The following is a 20,263-nucleotide window of genomic DNA, read 5'->3' as shown; positions in this document are numbered from 1 at the left end:
CCAGGTAACAGGCGAGGGGGAAATGTCCCCTGCCTAAAATCCTGCACAGCTGCTGCCAGTCAGTGTAGACTACACTGACCTGGGGGAGTCGATGGTCTGACTCAGAATGAAGCAGTTTCTTATATTCCCCTATTCCATCCACGCACCCTAAACTTTAGGTGGGCAAACCACATGCTTTTCCTAAATTTTAAAAAGGTACCACCAACACTCATGTAGATCAGGAGTAAGGAGCCTTTGGTCATCCTGATGTTGCCAAACTACAACTCCCATCAGCCGCAAGAAGGAAAGCCAACGATGAGGGGAAATGGGAGTTGTAGTTCAGTAAACATCCAGCACAGCAGTCACGAAATTAAAAGACCCCTGCTTCTTGGGAGAAAAGCAATGACAAACCTAGACAGCATCTTAAAAAGCAGAGACATCACCTTGCCAACAAAGGTCCCTATAGTTAAAGCTATGGTTTTCCCAGTAGTGATGTATGGAAGTGAGAGCTGGACCATAAAGAAGGCTGATTGCCAAAGAATTGATACTTTTGAATTATGGTGCTAGAGGAGAGTCTTCAGAGTCCCATGGACTGCAAGAAGATCAAACCTCTCCATTCTGAAGGAAATCAGCCCTAAGTGCTCACTGGAAGGGCAGATTGTGAAGCTGAGGCTCCAATACTTTGGCCACCTCATGAGAAGAGAAGACTCCCTGGAAAAGACCCTGATGCTGGGAAAGATGGAGGGCACAAAGGGAAGGGGACGACAGAGGACGAGATGGTTGGATAGTGTTCTCGAAGCTACCAGCAGGAGTGTGACCAAACTGCGGGAGGCCGTGGAAGACAGGAGGGCCTGGCATGCTCTGGTCCATGGGGTCACGAAGAGTGGGACACAACTAAACAACAACAAAACATCTGGGAACCCAGAGGCTCACCACATCTGATGTGCACCAGTATGGGATCACTTTTAAATGTTTTTTGATGAGAAATAATTATTCGTTAAATTTATATACCGCCCTTCATCCAAATATCTCAGGGCGGTTCATGAGACAAAATAAACATCGTATTACACAGAGACAATCACAACCTGCTTTTTAGAAATAGCTTAAAAACCAGCCAGACAGGTGAAGAAGTGACATCATAGGGGCCAGCCAATCAGCACAGGGCACAGCCGGATTCTGATGGGAACATGTGACATCGTAGGGGCCAGCCAATCAGAACAGGACACAGCCAGCTTCTGATGTGGAGAGGAAGGGATGGGTTTCCCCTGACTCAGAAGGAAAGGCTGCACTCCTGTACAAAACTAGTATATTTATTGCTCTTCTGTACAAAACTTCTGTACACTGGTGGGCTGAGTGCTTGTGTTGATGCACCCAGTTTGGAGCAAAAACATGCTTGCCCCGGAGGTAGATGCAGCTGCCATACAGATGGGGCTCTCAAACCAACGCCACTAACAGATAGGTTTCAGTGCCTTACTTTCCTGCCCCACCTGCACCCTAGGAGACCAGGCCTTAAGGAAAAGGGTGTCCTTTGTGGATGCAGACCTGGCCTGAAGAAAGACTCAGGTGACCTTCCCAGCTTGAATAGTGCCTGTCGACTCTCTATGCCAGCCAGGATGCACCAAGCCCAGTAAATCCCTCTAACTGCCTTTGACCTCGCATCTGCTTCTGGCCACCCCAAGCCTTTACTGCCGCCTTGGAATTTGACTTTCCACCTGCCTTGAACTCTCTTCTTCATTGTGACCACATCTATCACTCATCTTGTCTGCCCACACCCAAAGCTGGCCTGCGACTGCGGCTTGTCTCAGAGCTAGGGGAAGGCCCAATGACATTCTCCCCCGTTTCCAGGACTGCACAACTCTGTGTTCAAAAAGCCAGCCAGCCAGTGGCGTAGCGTGGGGGGTGCCAGGGGTGCCGGCCGCAACATCTGGGGGGGGCGCGCTCGCTGCCTCCGGAGTCGCCGAAGAGCCTCGGGCGCAGGCTGTAGCAGAGCCGCATGTCTCGCGGAACCGACGAGCTGTGCGCACGTCCGGGCTGAAGGCGTCCGGCAGGCAGCGGCTCTCAGCGCTCGCCGCGGAGGACGCGCCAGGCAGCCCCTCCTCACAGCCCCGCCTCCGCCGCCGCTGCTGCAGCTGCTGGGCCATGTTGCATTTTCCTCGCCTCTCTGCCCCCCTCCTCCTCCGGGCAAGCGGCGTCGTTTGGGCGGCAGCGCCAGCGGCAACTTGCGGGTTAGGGGGGGCGCAAATTACTTGCCTTGCCCCGGGTTAGGGGGCGCAAATTACTTGCGTTGCCCCGGGTGCTGAGAACTCACGCTACGCCGCTGCAGCCAGCAAAAGCAAGTTTCTGGACCTCATGGTTATGAAGATGCACATAAAGCAGCCTGGGGCATAAGGCCCTAAAAGTTACTAGCCTATAAACATGTTTACTAGCCTACTGAGAACCTGCAGATGGTTTACCCGCTGTGTTTACATGCTCATTGTGCAGGTGGGAGCTTTTTTCTTCCGAAACAGGGATGGGAAGCTTTTGGCCCACCATTTTGGCCTGCAAAGGCCATGTCCCCCAACCCTACCCACCTGTCAATCAGCTGACATCACTCATGACATCAGCTGCTGGGTGGGAGGGTGAGGTCCAATTCTGAGTTGCACAGGCAAGTTTCCGGCAGCGAACAGGCGCTCACAGCCAAATCTCCTGACGAGCAGGGATTACAGTGGTGCCTCGCAAGACGAAATTAATTCGTTCCGCGTGTTTTTTCGTCTTGTGATGTTTTTCGTCTTGCGAAGCACGGTCCGTCGCAACTGCACCTCTTCAAGCGGCTTTAAGAAAAAAGCGAACAAACTCGCAAGACGTTTTCGTCTTGCGAAGCAAGCCCATGGGGAAATTCGTCTAGCGAAGCAACGCAAAAACCGAAAAACCCTTTCGTCTAGCGACTTTTTCGTCTTGCGAGGCACCACTGTAAATCCTGCTCAGTTTGGCTGTGCATGTCTGTTGTTTGCTAAGCACAGGCCTGCACAGCCAAAGCAAGCAGCTCCAGGTTTTTTGCAGCATCGACTTGCAGGCCTTTTTCCTGCACTACCAAGCGCAGGACTGGCAACGCCCCTTGCACTGTGGTTTACGAGTGCCCGGCGTGATGTCATTATGATGTCACATGATTGACAAGCTGGCTGTCCCTAGAGCCAAAAATCTTCACCCCTGCTCTAGCAGCTCAGTCTGGTTTTTGTGCTGGGAAGAGGAAAAGAATGGACAGTGCCGTCTCTCCTCTGCCAGTCTACACACTCGCTTCCATGCACGTGTCTGCGGTAACCAGGCTAGTGCTTAACTGCAAGCTTCCCTTAAATAATATGAGCAATGTGAGCCAGAAGTTTTAGAGACTAGAGACAGGTGTGGCCAATTAGCCTCTCAAGCAATTGTCAGAAGAATGCCAGTGCACTGCATAACTTCCCCCTTCTCCTTGCCAAACCAAAGCAGGATTAATTATGCAAAATGAGCAAATTATGAACATCTGCATCAATTCAGCCTTTTTTTCTTTTTGGTAGGGAATTAAGCTTTCTTGCGAAGATTTGTTTTTTTAAGCAGGGAGAACATACCTTGCTCTGGATCTTGAGGGAATGAAGATTTGCCTCTGGCAGTCAGGGAGGGGCGCGGCTCTAAGCCTCCCCGACGGTTCCAGGTAGGGCAGGGCAAAGGTTCAAAAAATAAATAAAACACCCGTGCAAATGCGCAAGGCAGCCCGTGGGAGGGGAGAATAATTAAAAAATGGCAAGACTTGGCATGCATACACACCCTTTGTACAATTAGCGTGATTTCAGTGCCACTTCTAGACTTTAAATGGCTTGCAGCAAAAACGTTTAAACCGCAACAACACCAAGCCACTTCATTCGAGTTGTAAAACAACCAGAAAATGACCCTGTAATTAATCCTACTTTGCGAAGTCAAGAAGAATACTATCTCTTGCTCGGCATCTCATCCTAAAGGGGCCAAAAAGATATGAAGACAAGACGTTTCACATGAGGAGCAAGGATTCCACTAAGCAGGATTCCTCAATTGAAACCTTCCTCTGGTTGTAAATATTAAGATGATACCAGCAATAATCAGTCTTTCTGTAAAAAAATGATTTAAATCAAGTCTTACTGATTACTGATTTAAATCGATTTGATTTAAATCAAATCTGCCCTGGGGGCCACCACCAAAAAGGCCCTGTCTCGTGAATTCACTAACAGGTCTGTATGCAGGGCCTCTGCGGCCCAACATTTACACCAATGTGGGTCCCTTAAGGTCTTCTGGAATTGACAAAGCTTCTGAGCACCTGTATATGCACACCTATTGCCCTCTTTTCTCCTGGGAAAAGTACATAGAGCTAAAGGAGGAAGTTGAAAAAGCAACGCTCTCCCCCACTTCCTCTTTCACCTTTAGGTGCTTTGCAAGGCTCAGATTACATCTACCGGCTCCCACGGAAAAGCATTCACACCCTCTCTTTTTCTGTCTCTCCAGTTCGCAAGGAAAGGGATCAGAGGGTGTTGCATCCATGGCCCTTGCTCAAAAAATACAAATGTGCCCACAAGTCGCCCCACAAAAAAAGTTTGACAGCCCCTGATTTACTATGAGAATGCCTGAGCTGTCTAGCTACATTGCCTTACGTAGGAAGAAGATTCTTAAATTGGTTTATAACTGTTTAACCCGAAAAGACCCACAACAGGCTTTTTCAATGTAGGCCTCACTACTGTCCTCCATTAATGCAGCTGGAAATTTTGGCTTCCTCAATGAAGCATTATCTGCAGGACCTCCCCTATCTAATTGGTATCAAAAGAGCCCTGGTGGATCAGTTCAAAGGCCCACCTACCGTATTTTTCGCTCCACAGGGCGCACCAGACCATAGGGCGCACCTAGTTTTTAGGGGGGGGGGATAAAGGAAACCCCCCCCAGCCCCAAAGAGCCAAGAAGCCAAGACAGCGAGCGGGATCCATCCCGCTCGCTGTCTTGGCTTCCTCTTTAGCCGCGCACAACCTCTCCAGCCGGGAGAGGCTGTGCGCGGCTTTGGCAGAAGCCAAGACAGCGAGCGGAATGGATCCTGCTAGCTGTCTTGGCTTCCTTTTTAGCCGCGGGGCTGGGGTGGAGGAAGCCCAAGCTTCCCCCGACCCCAGCCCCCAGAACGGGTCCGGGAGCGATGGCGAGGTTGCGCGCAACCCCGCCTTCGCTCCCAGAGCTTGCTGCCACCCGCAAGCCTTCTGAGCCTGGCGGGAACTCCCGCCAGGCTCCGAAGGCTTGCGGATAGCTGCCCAAAGTCCGGGGTGCGCAGCACTGCGCTCCCCGGGATTTAGGCTGCAGGCTGCTATCCGCAAGCCTTCTGAGCCCGGCGGGCACTCCCGCCACGCTCCGAAGGCTTGCGTATAGCTTCCTGAAGCCTGCATTCACTCCATAGGACGCATACACATTTCCCCTTCATTTTTGGAGGGGAAAAATGCGTCCCATAGAGCGAAAAATACGGTATTTTAGCATCCAAGTCGTATCCCAATTTAAAGTTTAATAGATTTATAATCCACTTTAAGAAGACATTCTTCACAAAGCTGTGCATAATAACCAAAGCCACTAAGAAGAATAGTTTCAAAAGATATAGAAAACCAAACTTTTTTTGTAATATTCTAAAACAAAAGCCCATCAAGCAGTGCTTTATTTTTCCCATTTCTAAAGTAACAACGAACGGACACAAACTTCAAATAAATATAACCTGGCAGCTTCCAAGTTTTTAAACGTGTTCAATTCGTTCTCTCAGAAAATAATTTCCAACGCATCCTGAAAAAATTCCAGTGCACATTACCCCAATTTCATAGGAACACTTTCCTAATTCAAATTTGTATGGGAAACCCACATCGGGGGCAAAAAATAAACATACTTCCTGAAATTTAGAGCATTATCTCTACAGTCCAGTTTGCATCAACCGCAAAAAGATACAAAGAAAAAGGTAGGTTCTCAAGGACCACCAAAAGGAAGGAGCCAAACTGTCCTCCCAGGCAACTGAATTCCTTAAGTATGGGGCCATCGCTGAGAAGGCCCTGCTCCATGTCCTCACCACACAGATCGTCTTAGCTGTCAGGCACCTGAGCAAGCCCTCTGGAATAGATCTTAAGGTTATTTTCCCAGCAACTGGTATTTCAGAGGCATAACGCATCTAAAAACCGGAGGTAGGATATAACCATTATTTCTTGTTACCATGGATACATTTATCTTCCTTGGGATCAATTGCCTCTGAATACCAGTTGATGCAAACCACAGGTGGGGAAAGTAGTTCTGTTGCATTCAGGTCCTTTCCTCGCGGGCTTCCCATCGCGATATCTGGTCGGCCACTGCGAGAACAGAAGGCTGGACCAGACAGGCCCTTGGGCTAATCTAACAGGGCATCCTCTAACCCAGGCACCCCCAACCTTCGACCCTCCAGATGTTTTTGGACTACAATTCCCATCATCCCTGACCACTGGTCCTGTTAGCTAGGGATCAGGGGAGTTGTAGGCCAAAACATATGGAGGGCCACAGGTTGGGGATGCCTGCTCTAAGCGTTGGCCCACTTATGAGACAAGGTGAGGCGACTGCCTCAGGTGGCAAGATTGACAGGACAGCAGATCCGGCCTCCAAGAGAAGCATCTGACAGAGACTGACGCACTGACAGAGATGGATACGGCACACACCTGGGAGGTCTCCTCCCACCCTTGCTCCCAATGTGGGTCTTTATTGCCCCCTTGTTCCGTGGCAGGGAGGGGACCACCATTTTGTGGTTCGCCTCAGCTGCCAAAATGAATTTGGGCCAGCACTGGCTCCTCTTATGTTCTTATCAATTTTTTAAATTTAAAGCTGTCTAGGCCAGTGGCCTTTGTCACCATTTTATGGCACAGAATCCCATAGTTTAACTACATGCCCTGTACCTCCCCTTTGTTCCTGAGGGCAGATCCACACTCGACACATATTCAGAGCACACAAATTGCCCCCAAAGAATCCTGGGGACTGTGTACAGTGGACGCTCGGGTTGTGAACGTGATCTGTGCGGGAGGCGTGTTCGCAACCTGCGGGCTGCGATTCGGTGCTTCTGATTTTAGCGCTTCTGTGCATGTGCAACCGCCGAAACCCGGAAGTAATCCGTTCCGGTACTTCTGGGTTTCGGAGGGTCCGTAACCCGAAAAAACGCAACCTGAAGCGTCTGTACCCCGAGGTATGACTGTATTGTCAAGGGTGCTGGGAGCTGTAGAAGAGGAAGTTGCAGTTCCCAGGATTCTGTGAGGCAGGCAGAGTCATGTGCTTTGAATGTGAGTTGGGCATGTTTTAAAGGTATGGTACGGATCTGCCCCAAATCTTCTGTCAATCACCTTCAGAAGAACACTGAAAATTGAAATTGACCTTCTGGTAGTAGGAGAGCAGGAGAAGATAAACTTCTCCTTATCCATTTTCTTGGCGCCATACATCAGTTTATAAACACAAACGATGCCTTTTCCCTTCTGACCACAGATTGCAGCGCTCATGTTTCATAAGCAGCCTTTTAAATTGCAAGCTTCCACCCAGCATCTCTGCTTTGGGTGATGTTGCAGAAGCAAAACATCCATCTCATATGGAAACCACAAGGTGCTTCCCCTAACTTGAGACATTTCAAATACGAGTGGTCTCCAACGCCCATCAGCCCCAGTGAGCAAGGCCCCAGTGAAAATAGGGAGATGCAGCCCAGAGATATCAGGAGCAGACCAGCGGTCGGAGAACGCTGCCAGGAAGAAAGCAAACCAAAAGCCGGAGCCTTCTGCACATTTATTCAGAATCAAATGCCAATATACTCAGTTGGTCTCCCTCCCAAGGAAGCGTGCACAGGCTCCGATTGTCTGCCCAAGCCCCACTGAATTTTGTGGAGATGATGTCTGAGCAAAGTTGCACAGGACTCGGATGTGACTGCTTGCCTAAACTAGGGACCACTTCAAAGGCAGGAAACTTTTTCAAACCGATTTTCTTGGCGACCTTCTGTGGGTCACATGACATGGGTGAGTGGGGCCGAGCAAGAAGGCATTAATTAACACACGCCAAAACATTCAGCCCCACAGCTTTCACCCATTGTTTTTTAAACCTCCGGAGCTATCTTTGATCCCGAAATGCAAAGAAATGGGACTCGCTGTTCATATTTTCCTGCATGTCTCTCTCCCATCTATGACTTTTACCTCCTTTTAAAAAACACAACAACCCACCCTAAAGCAGCTGCTTACAGAAGGGACGGAAATGGGAGGTGCACCATCGGTGTGACACAACTTTTCCCCGAGTGCATGATACGCTTGAGAGTTCCAACCCACCGGGCTCACGTTTGAGCAAAACAAAACAAAAAGTATTCACACTCACTCTCTAAAACACAGATTAGTGTTTCCAGAATCCAGCTTAATGCTTTTCTGGCTGCAATCCCACTCCCAGCGAGGCCTCCGAACTCCTATTGACTTGAGTGGGATTTAAGCAGTTTAAATAAATGTGCAGATGACCAAACGAGGCCCTAAAGACAGCTGGCCATTACTTTGGATACATGTGGCTCAAATCCCGGCAGCTTAAGACTGGATGAACTTTAATGACAATCCCAACACACACACACAAACCCCTCGCTCTCTCCTTTTCACTAATCCTTTTAAGGCTTGGGCTGCTGGGTTCTTTTCACTTTTTAATCTGGCCACAGCACAACTTCCAAGGAGCTGGCAGGAAACTCCAGTTTCTCCTCCCTGCCTCTCTCATGCAGAAACACAGCCTTAAAGGCACTTTGCATATCCCACCCCACCCCCCAGCAAAAGGACACCCCACGGGGAAGCCTAAAACTTAAGAAGCAAGCCAGTCAAGGAAGCGTCCCAAAGCAAAAGAGAATTTTGGGGAACACAACAGTGATGGGAGGAAAATGCGGGGATGAAAGTTTCAAAGACAGGAGGGGAGACCGGGGTGGGTGGTATTTATTTCTGTGGACAAAAGATCCTGATGCTACCAGAGACCCCTTTATGGACTAAGCGACCCCCATTACAAGTGAGGCAGTGTGAGCAAGGGGGGGGGGGGAAGAGATAGGGGGACATTTCCATCCTTGCACAAAAAAATACACCATGGTCAAACAGCGGACGGGTGGAGGCAGAGAGAGGAGGCAGGTGGTGGGGCAAAGTTGCTACAAAGAAAACCAGGCAGGCGGAAAAAGAAATTTCAGACGCGTCAAGATGGCGCGGGAGACGACAGGCCTCTGGCAAAAACCTCTGGAGGGAAAACACCGGCTCTTCTGCCTTCCTCCTCTCTACCACAGACTCCCCATAATCCCCATTCCAACCCCTCCTTTTCTTCGCTCGACAATATAGTGGGTTGTGGGGGGTTATTTTGGTAACAGGTTGACAAATATATGTGTGTGTGTGTGTATTTGAACAACAGCATACAGCCGCCCCTCTCAAACCCGGAGCCCAAACAATACAGTACCTGTCTTTTCTTTGATTTCGCAGAGGACGGTGAAGAGAGCTGGCTTCATGCGGTGACAATTCAGGGCATGTTTCCTGCAGTTTAAACAGTGGGAGAGAGAGCAGATAAAGCCGGTGGTTTTTGAGGGGAGGAAAGACTGGATTTGGAGTTGTCATAAAGAGAAAGGAAGCCTCTATCCACTTCCACAATAGCTCGCAGGCCTGAGCCTAGCATATCAATCAATCAATCCTCGTTTATTCGCACATATAATGGAGTCCCCTCTCTGCCCCAGTAATTCCCAGTATAATTCCAGCACCTGAACAGCGTAAACAATAAAAATATATATTTCCTTCAGTTGTTGAATGGTTTCTAAGAATGTGGAGGGGTGTTCAGGTACAGTAAAATGGGCAAAGTTTGGTCAAGTTAGGAAAGGTAGACTAAAAGGGGGGGGGGGAATCTTAAGGAATGATCCCTGTTCACCCTTCACTGGGATTACATTTTTGCATTGCTTTGATTCCTCCATCTCTCATCTTTTAAAATCGATTTTATGCAGTATAAAACAATTTTCAAACACTTTCTTCTGATATATAATTGCAGCCTTTGACATTCTTTTGGTTACATAGCTTTCCCCATTTCTAAACAATACTGTAACTCAGTTCACAAAACACTGGACTTGGGTTTTGCAACTCAGAAATTGAATAAAACCTGGATATACCGGACAATCAAAGAACACAAGCACATATTCAGAGAAACAATCCTCAAATTATTTTGTTCCCCTGCCCCAAACAGAACTCAGTATTTAGACCATCACACAAACTCACGATTCTCCCCTCAAAACACAACTTCCAAGTTCAGACCAACACAGTGTCCCAAGAGCCCTTTTCTCTCTATAATGCTACAACTTCCACAAACCAAGAATTCAGCACAGAAAACCTCTCCGCAGACCTTGATATCTACAATTCACCTCACACTGGATTTAATCCACATAGCTACACGGATCATAGGAAATAAAAAGACACCCCTGAGGATTTTAACTTTCTCAGTATAAAATACCTCTCTTCCCAACAGCCACTTCACAACCCTTAACCACACCGGTCTTCCATTCTCTCACAAACATGGTGCCAATTCCCAGAAGGGGGGAAAAACAACCTCCCAGGAATTTGGATGTCCAGACCTTTGGATACAAACCACTCCACACACAAACTCATATCTGAAACCAAACTCCTGGCAATCGTTCTGTCAAACAGAAACCATCCGACCAATAATATTGCCTCTAATCTAAAGACTGGCCTACAATATAAAGTCTTTTTTTATATAAATAAAAATAAAAAAAAATACAGCAACCACACAAACTTATTATTCAAAGTTAGACAAAAGTCATAATTTCAGCATAAGACCCTTCAAAGAGTTTTATCTGCAAATAGGTAATTCTTTGCTCCCTCCAGCTCACCAAATATAATCAAAAATTTAACTGTTGATATATTTAACTACACAACAGAGACCCTCTAAAACATCAACCTCAGGGGTTTGGGATACCCCTGAACCAAATGTGAAAATCTGGTGGCTTGCCTAAGTGAACAGGCAGGGAGTGAAAAGCCAGGCTACTAAAACATCTGGAAGGGAAGCAAGGTCTAGTGGTTTAAGCAGAAGGAATAATGTGAGCAGCAGTCCCCAGAATCTCTCTCTTCATCCAAATTCCAGATCCCCCTGTTATTTACGCTGGGATTCCACACCAACCACCCCTCCCAAACCAGTTCACCAGCAACACCATCCTGTGCATATGTACGCCCCACAACAAGCTGCAAACCCCTGAGAGTATGTTCAGTTACCCTAAAATGGCCCAAGTCCCAAATGGAACAGGCCCCAGCAACCCTCTTTGTAATCCACGCTTGGCTCCCCTGAAATCCGAACCTCTCCTTCCCAACTTCTCCACCCAACAAAAAACAAGAGCCAACTTGCTCCAGACTTCCAGGCCTCAGGCTCTCCTCCTTTCTGAAGAGGCTCCACTCAAGTTCGCCCCAACAAACAAGGGAATCCATTCTAAACCCACGACCTCCTCTTTCTTCCCCATCAAGTTCCCCCAAATAACACCCCCTCCACGTTCAGTTCCTGCCCAATCCAACTTCCCAACTCCCAAATCGGGATTTGTGGGAATACCCCAATAAAACTGGAGCACCTCCACCCGAAGCCTTGAACTTCCAAGTCTCCACCCAGGCGCACAACATGCGCCCCCGAGATCCGGCACTACCAAACTCCGCTGGAAAGCGCGGGCCACCCCACGGCCCCCAGCTCTCGGTCCCACAGCTTGCATCCCAAACTACTCCCCGCCACACACAAAGGGGGAAACCCTCCCAGGCAACTTTCCAGCACCCCCTTCTCCCCCACCAGCCCGTGCGCCCCGGAATGGCAAGAGGGTAACCAACTTTGCCTGCGCCTCGTCCAAGCTTTGGTCGGTGATGGTCATGATCTGTTGCAGGATGTCGCCGATGTCTTGCTTGCGCGGCTCGCCGTTATCCGAGGGGGGCTCGTGGAGGGAGTGGGGGGTCATGCTGGGGACCCCCGGCACGGCCGGATGGCCCGGCGGGAGCCCCACGGCCCCCCGAGCTTGGATCAGCCTCCCTTGGTCATCCATTCCGCGGGGGCGCAAAAAGCCACCAAGGCGAAAACTGTCCAGCCGAGCGCGAGCGAGCGCGCACACAAAGACGCCGATCCTAACGCTGCCCAAATCCGGAGGCGCCCGGGCGACGTCGTCGAGGCACGGCTGGGTTTTGTATAGCTATACAGATCTGCAGATCGCTATATGCAAGATCTAGAGATCTCTATTATTCCATCTTGGCTGCGCACTCCCACGGCCCCCTTCCCTTGGAGACTTTGGGGCTGGGAAAATGGAGTCCCACACAAGGGCTGGAGGAGGAGGAGGAGGAGCTGGAAAGAGGGAGGGAAGAGGAGGAAAAAGGAGGAGGAGATGGAGGAGGAGAGAGCAGCTTCTCTGGGCTTTCCTCCCTCCTCCTTCTCCTTTCTTCTTGACGCCTCCCCTCCTTTTCCAAGCTAGCGCTGCTGTGTGTATATAGAATACATTTACTGTATATGGAATAGCGCTCTCTCTCTTGTCTCTTTGCTGCCCCCAGCCGGCCCGCTGGAAGAAAAGAACCTGGAGGGGGGCAGCGAGAAGGCGCAAGGAGCCAGCCGGCTTCCTTCCTCTGCTGCTGAAGATTACAATACTGTATAATCATAGAGTTGGAAGGGGTCCTCCGGGTCATCTAGTCCAACCCTCCACAATATAGGACTATGCAGCTGGATCGAACCTGATGCAGCCTTGGAGTTATGAGCTGGAGAGAAAGAAAGAAAGAAGGAATGGATGGGTGGGATGCTTATGCACAGTATGCTTAAAGCACATTTATGACCCCCCAAGATGCCTGGGAACTGTAGTTCAGCCCCTTGCAGAGCTGCAGCTCTCAGCACTCTTAACAAACTACAATTCCCAGGGTTCTTTTTTCTTTTTTTTTGAAGGGGGAACCATGCGCTGTAAATGTGCGTGTGTTCGCAGAGCAGGAGATTCTTCATCTCAGGGTCGTGGGTTTGAGCCCCACATTGGGCAAAAAGATTCCTGCGTTGCAGGGCTTAGTTTGACCCTGGGGTAACCCTTCCAACTCTACAATTTGGAATTAAAAATAAAAATAAAAGAATATACAGTGGAGGACCTGGAGGGACACAAAAGATGGGAGCCGCCATTTTTTACAAAGAAAAAAAAAAACAAATTTATGGGCCCACCAAAAATGTTTGGGCAGGAAGATATGGGCCATGGGCTAAACAACCCTGACCTCGAGGGGGGCTGTGGGGCAGACCCCCTACACCCCTAAAGGCAGCCCAGACTTTTGGACGTAATTCTCTTGGTCTCACTTGTTTGTGTTGTATTGAGAATGAGATAAGTTCAGCAGTATTCTTCAGTTGTAAAGACTAATAGGTGCTGAGTGAACTTGAGTACATGAGCCTGAGGGGGCAAAATCCTAGTGGCCTTTGACCCTATAGCATTGCCTCATGGATATCCAGTCAAGTTGTGTGGGGACAAAAAAACCGCTCTAATAGAGGAATTGAGAACCGTTTTAAGGGAGGGAATTTGCATTCTCTTCAGGTCCAGTTTCTGTGGGTCACATGCCAGTGTTGAGTGAGGCCAGAGGCAAACGTGGGTGGAACGACGAGTGTGAATTTTACCTTTAGGCTACTACTTCCTAGGCCTAAAAAAAAGGCTCTCTTGTCCTCCCACCCTGGGCTACAACCTCTCAGCCAGCCTAAGTGCCGCAGAGGCTTTCCATTTATGAGAGGCTTTGGCTCGAAGAGCAGTATATAAATGTGTTCTAAACACAAGGGATTCACATCCCATCCCAGGCCTGCTGTCACTTTCCATGTAACCAACAACGCTTTCTGTGTAGGAGAAACGTAGTTTGTGATGGAGGTATGAGCCTTGTACGTAGGAGCACAGTGTATCCTACCCACGTTTCTACCGAAGTTTAACATGAGAAATGGGAATCGGCCACAAAATTTAAAATCTTGGCTTTCATTATGAAACAAGAAGGAACAAGTTTCTAGGGCTCATGATTCCTTCTTAAAAATGTGGTGCCAATACCTTGCTAACCCTCTGGAGCCAGAGCTCAGTTGAATGTATAGCAATCAGCAGGTGGAGCTAGCGGAAGCCAAATAAAATTATGCAAACTAAGGAAAAGTCTGCACTGATGCATCAATTATACAGATTACAGGCATTCGCTTTTCTTGGCATGGGATTTGGACAGGGTCCCAGCACTTTTTAGGGCACATGACATTCTGTCCTGGTCACTCTGTGTCCTTGGATGTGACTGAAATACACAAAACACTGAGGTAAAATGGGGAGGGGGTGATTTTTGTGTGTGTGTGTGTGTTGCCGCTTCTGTCCCCCCTGCAAAAAGCACCCACCCCAGCTGTTTGGGGGCTGCATTCAAGAGGGTGCAAAAGTATCCACACATCCGAAGTGAAGGTATCGTGACTCACAAAGCATTGATCTCACTGTGCATTAGCTGCGTTTGATGTCAGTGATGTCATCATGTGGCCAGATAGGATTAGCTGTGCAGTAGTGTCCGTACTACAGTGGTACCTCGGGTTACATAAGCTTCAGGTTACATACGCTTCAGGTTACAGACTCCGCTAACCCAGAAATAGTGCTTCAGGTTAAGAACTTTGCTTCAGGATAAGAACAGAAATTGTGCTCCGGCGGCGCGGCGGCAGCAGGAGGCCCCATTAGCTAAATTGGTGCTTCAGGTTAAGAACAGTTTCAGGTTAAGAACGGCCCTCTGGAACAAATTAAGTACTTAACCCGAGGTACCACTGTACTGTAGGGGGAAACTGGTGGCAACGCAGCATGAAATGGGGGGGGGGGGGTGTCAAACTGTGCCCAAGACAAGCAGCAAGGATTTGAGAGGAGACATTTCGTGCTTTTGGAGAGCATTATGCTACGCAGTGTTCAGATGTGAAAGGGAAAAGGTCTGGGTGTACTCTATACATTTAAAGCAGACTCCCCAAGTGTCCCTCTATTCCAGGGTCAATCCTGGATTTACAGAAGCTGTCCCGGTTTCTGATTTGATCCCAGAATGTTCTGCTTTTCCTTAGGATGCCCTTATTTTCACTGGAGAAATGTCGGAGGGTATGGAGTTAACCAACGTCCAAGCCAAGGAGATAAGTAATAAGATTTCTTTAGAAGAAATCTGAAGGCAGCCCTGGATAGGGAAACTTTTTTTTTTAGTGTTTAATGTTTTGTTATGTTTCTATAGAAGCCGCCCAGTGTGACTAGGGCAACCCAGTCAGATGGGTGGGGGGATAAATAGTAAAATTATTATGGAATAGGACATGGGTAGGCAAACTAAGGCCTGGGGGCCCAATCGCCTTCTAAATCTGACCGGTGGACAGTCCGGGAATCAGCGTGTTTTTACTTGAGTAGAATGTGTCCTTTCATTTAAAATGCTTTTCTTGGGTTATTTTTTTCATTCATTTTTTAAAAAAAATATCAAAATATAGTCTGGCCCCCACAAGGTCTGAGGGACGGTGGACTGGCCCCCTGCTGAAAAAGTTTGCTGACCCCTGCAATAGGACGTCCCTGTTTTCATTGGAGAAATGTTTGAGGGTATAGAGCGCACACAGAAATATCCAAAGGGATCAGACTTTTGTGATGGGGAAATGTGCTAGAAAGGGCAGGGCTTTGATGTCATGTCATCTAACCGCCCTGCAAACAAATCAGGATAGATGCTCAAGAAGCAGATTATCTGAATGGCCTGAGTCAGTCCATTGCTCCATCTAGCTCAATATTGCCTCATGTGGCCAGCGCCAGCCTGGAGACTCCAGCTCCAGGAGATACCCGGTGTTAAGTTGTGGGCTTATATAGAGCTCCACTACAACGCAACTGTAACCCTTTCTGTAACTATCCAATCACTGAACGTCACTTTCAACCCCTTATTTGCATATGTGGACCTGAGTGAAAACTATCTACAGTATCCCCCTGCTGGCCCAGGGTGAGAACTTCAGTACATAACAATATCTTAGTGCCTTAAATCATAGAGTTGGAAGGGACCCTGAGGGTCTTCTAGTCCACCCCCAGAAATGCAGGAATCTCAGCGAAAGCATCCATGACCAATGGCCATCCGACCTCTGCTTAAAAACCTCCAAGGAAGGAGAGTGAATGCAGCCAGTGTGGATTAGGTTTTACGTTAAGGTTCCCGTTTCCTGGGGACAGTCCCCGGATTTACAAATCAGCCCCCTGACAAAATCCATCTATTTAGTAGCAAGTTGAAAAGTGTCCCCGGATTCATTGGGGAAAAACCTGTTAACCTTATTTTACGTAGCAGCTGCACCACCACCACATATCCTGCTCTAGGAAGTCCAAACCAGGGGTCCGAAGGCCAAGTCGGATTTTTAGCTGCCCATCGAACCCGTGCTCTAATATTGCCCAAGAAGTGTTTCCTGCGGGAACTGAAACTACTTACGGTCAGTTAACATATTTAGAAACTGCAAGCTTTTCAATTCTGCCACTTCCCTTGCTCTGCATGTTTAATACGAAGAACATAAGGAGACCCTGCTGGATCAGGCCAGAGGCCCAACGAGTCCACCACCAGGGCCATCAATGGAGGTGGCATTAGACAACCCCTCTCTGCCATGAATTTTATTCATGGATATTCCCCCAGCGAAAGGCAAAACAAACAGGTCTGGGTGTGTATGTGGGAGAGAGATAGAGAGACATTCCCGAATCAGCATTTCCCACATTTATTTTTGAGTTTTTGTGCATGTAACGCACACAGATATCACTCCACTTTACAGGCCAAAGTGGCAGGGGAGAAGCTTCACCGTACGATTATGAAAGATCTGAAGCTCAGAGGTTCAGAGCGTCCTGAAGTTCTCACCCTGGGCCAGCAGGGGGATACTATAGAAAGTTCAGGTCCACATATGCAAATAAGGGATTGAAAGTGACGTTCAGTGATTGGATAGTTACAGAAAGTTGTTACAGTTACGTTGTACTGGAGCTCTAATATAAGAAGGCTGGCTGAACCCTTCAGTTCAGTTCTGTTCTGGCCTGTGAATAAACAAGAGCTGTTTGAAGAATCGCTGTGTCGTCTGATATGTTCACCCACAACCTAACAGATACCACTTTAAACAGTCATGGCCTCCCTCAAAGAATTCTGGGGAAATGTAGTTTGTTAAGCGTGCTGAAAGCTGTCAAGAAGCCCAGAACCACAGTTCCCAGAATGGTTAACAAGCAATCCCTCTGGCAACTCTGGGAATTGCAGCTCTGCAAAGAGAATAAGGATCTCTTGGCAGGGGTGGACTTGGGTAATCTTTCGCAATATGGCGCTCTGTGCGAATTCGCCAACGTTTAGTGCTACCAAATGGATCTTGTTTTTGCACCGCCTCAGCTCGGCACCCTGTGGGTGGGTGGGGGAACCAACTGCAGTCCCTTAAATCCGGGGCTGCTGTTAGCAATGCTCAGCAACCTTAACTGACTACAGTTCCCATGATTCTTTCTGGGGAAGATACTGGTTATTGTTTAAATGACACTGCTTTAAATGTGTAGGGCAGATGGGGCCAGATTCTGCATCAGCCTGGCAGTGTAGAAATGTTTTCAACAAACTGTTTAAAAATTAACACTGAAGGCCCCTGCAGAATTTCCACCGGAAGAGTTTTCCACAATAAAGAAGGCTTGACGGCATGTTGATGTTCGTATTATGACAATCAAGATTTTTGACACTGTTCTTCTGTGGAATGACAGACAACACCTAAGCGGCTCCCATCTCAACGCTGACCCAAGCCAGACCTGCTTAGCTTCAGCAAGGTTGCTGGGTCATGAGCCCTGAGGTGAGGGAACGATAACATTGTGGGCCAGATTAAGTCTGTTGACCTTCTTTCTCTCTTTCAGCTTGATTTTGTTACCCTGACTGAAATTAACTGTTAGCCATCTGCAAGCAATATTTGCGTTACGATAACTTGCTGTCGTTAAGCAAATAAGTCTTAACTGATCTAAAAAGAGGAGCTGGCAGCAGAAAATGCGGGTCCCAGACTAAATCTAAAACCTCACTCACACCATGTTTTTAAAGCACTATGATACTCCCTCTTAATAGGCGCGGCTTTCCCCCAAAGAATCCTGGGAACTGTAGTTTTGTTGAAGGTGCTAAGAGCTGTTAGGAGGCCCCAATTCCCCTCACAGAGCTAAAATTCCAAGAGTGCTTTTACCATCAATCCTTCTTTCCTGGGAGCTATGGGAATTGCAGCTCTGTGAGGTGAATAGGGGCCTCCTAGAAATTGACAGCACCCATAAAGAACCACAGTTCCCAGGATTCTTTGGGGCAACGCCACCGTTGTATAATAGTGCATTAAATGGTGCAGATGGATGTAGCACCCAAAGGACTACATTGTGAGATTGGGTGTGACTGGTCCATCCCAGCCGCCCACCAATCTGGGGACCATTTCCTGAACTACAACTCCCATCATCCCTCACCACTGGCCATGCTGGCTGCAGCTGATGGAAACTGGATTCTCCACTTCTGAGTTAGGGGAACCAATGGCCTGGGTATTTATTAGGCAATGTCTTTCTCTGTTGTGTATAACCCTACTCTCATCTCAGTTCCCACAGCCTCCTAGAAGCCGTGCCTCCTAGCAGGGCTGGGGAGCGTGGCTGACACAACACCTTCTGCACATGCTCAGAAACACCTTTATTCTCTTTCTCACACGCAATCACACAAACACACACCAGGTACCTGTTTCCCAGAAGTTGCTTGGGTGAAGTGACAGACGGGACGACCTCAACAGCTCAGCAATCAGATTCTAAGACATGCTGGCTCATTTTTCTTCCGCTAATTAGTCCCCTAATTACAAGGCTGTTTTGCTTAATTAAAACCGGAGAGGGAGAGGGAGTCAGGAAGGGGGGGGTTTATTAGGGGGTTCCACTCCTCGCTCCCAATCAGCGCTAATTAATATCATCTCCAACTGTACGCTTAATGAGCCACTAATTAACGAGGGAGGGAGGGGGAAGGACTCATTCATTCTCCGCTCACCTGATTAGCTACTCAACCCCCCAAAAGACATGAACCTGATTAGGATGATTGGCCCCACACGAACCTTTTTTTAAAAATAGGCTTAGCCAAGGCCCCGCAGAATCCTGCCTCATTCCCACACACTCACTCTCTCAAGGGCAGACCTTCCCCTGCTTTCCAACCAGGAGTAACTTTCTGTTTATACAGGCAAGTGGATTTCTCGTAAATCACGTGGGTCCAGTTCCCAGCAGTGGGAGGATGCGAAGAGGAAGAGAAGCAACCAGAAATCCCCTGGGCAATGTCTAGTTTTTGAGTGTCCAAGCCGGGGGTGCGGGGTGGGCTTTTTGAGAGAATGCGAGGACAGAGCAGCACTTCTCTCTCCACCCCCCCCCCCCCGCAAACTGGGTTTTATTTACCCTTAGCGAATGGAGAAGGAACCTGTGGCTTTCCAAATCTTGCTGGGCCAAAACGACTACCAGCCACATTGTTGTGCTGTTGTTGTTATACCTTCGCTGTGCATTTATCAAGGGAGGGGGTTGCAAAAACAATTTTGCACCTTGAATGTGATACTCTGTACAGTGGTACCTCGGGTTAAGTACTTAATTCGTTCCGGAGGTCTGTTCTTAACCTGAAACTGTTCTTAACCTGAAGCACCACTTTAGCTAATGGGGCCTCCTGCTGCTGCTGCGCTGCCGGAGCACGATTTCTGTTCTCATCCTGAAGCAAAGTTCTTAACCTGAGGTACTATTTCTGGGTTAGCGGAGTCTGTAACCTGGAGCGCCTGTAACCTGAAGCATATGTAACCCAAGGTACCACTGTATTAGTGCAGTATTGGTAAAGGTGAGCTTCTAGCTCGGTACGTAAATGCATACCACCCACTCATAAATTTACTATAAAATGAAATAATAATCATAAAATCAGAGCTGGAAGGGACCCTGAGGATAATTTCCTCCTAAGATTTCTCTTTTCCCTAATATGCATTTCTATATGATATTGTTACAGAAGTCAGGGGCCTGCCCAGTGGCGTAGGAAGGGAGGGCGGAGGGGGTGGTTCGCCCGGGGTGCCACTCTGGGAGGGGTGACAAGATGGCTGCCTGTATGCATGCCATCTGTACAGACTGCCTCTCGCACGGCAACCGTACGGGCTGTCACATGTGTGCAGTCCATACGGTTGCCATGCAAGCAGCAGCACATACGGACTGCACATGGGCTGCATTCCGTATGGAGTGCACACGCACGGGATGCCACACATGCGCAGTCCGTACAGGATGCTGCACATGCACAGTCCATGCAGGCTGTGCCACCCCGGGTTCCCCCGACAC

General features: G+C 48.5%; 1 protein-coding gene across 4 annotated transcripts in view; it reads right to left on the bottom strand.

The window, feature by feature from the left end:
- The window catches only part of PBX2 (PBX homeobox 2), a 38,739-nt gene extending 26,394 nt beyond the window's left edge, over positions 1-12,345 (bottom strand). Inside the window, exons 1-2 of one of the 4 annotated variants that reach the window (XM_083492971.1) lie at positions 11,823-12,345; positions 9,421-9,506 (exon numbers count right to left, since the gene is read on the bottom strand). In XM_083492971.1, coding sequence (XP_083349097.1) covers positions 9,421-9,506; positions 11,823-12,031 — 295 coding nt within the window. In that variant the 5' untranslated portion in view covers positions 12,032-12,345. The remainder of the gene's footprint in view (positions 1-9,420; positions 9,507-11,822) is intronic. The other 3 variants (XM_083492972.1, XM_083492969.1, XM_083492970.1) reach the window with 3 other exon arrangements.
- Between the last annotated feature and the right edge of the window lie 7,918 nt (positions 12,346-20,263).

The sequence above is a fragment of the Podarcis liolepis genome, assembly GCF_965112155.1.
Source record: "Podarcis liolepis genome assembly, chromosome: 2".
Classification (NCBI taxonomy): domain Eukaryota; kingdom Metazoa; phylum Chordata; class Lepidosauria; order Squamata; family Lacertidae; genus Podarcis; species Podarcis liolepis.
Note: the sequence above shows the minus strand (reverse complement) of the source record. Positions and strands in the feature narration are given on the sequence as shown.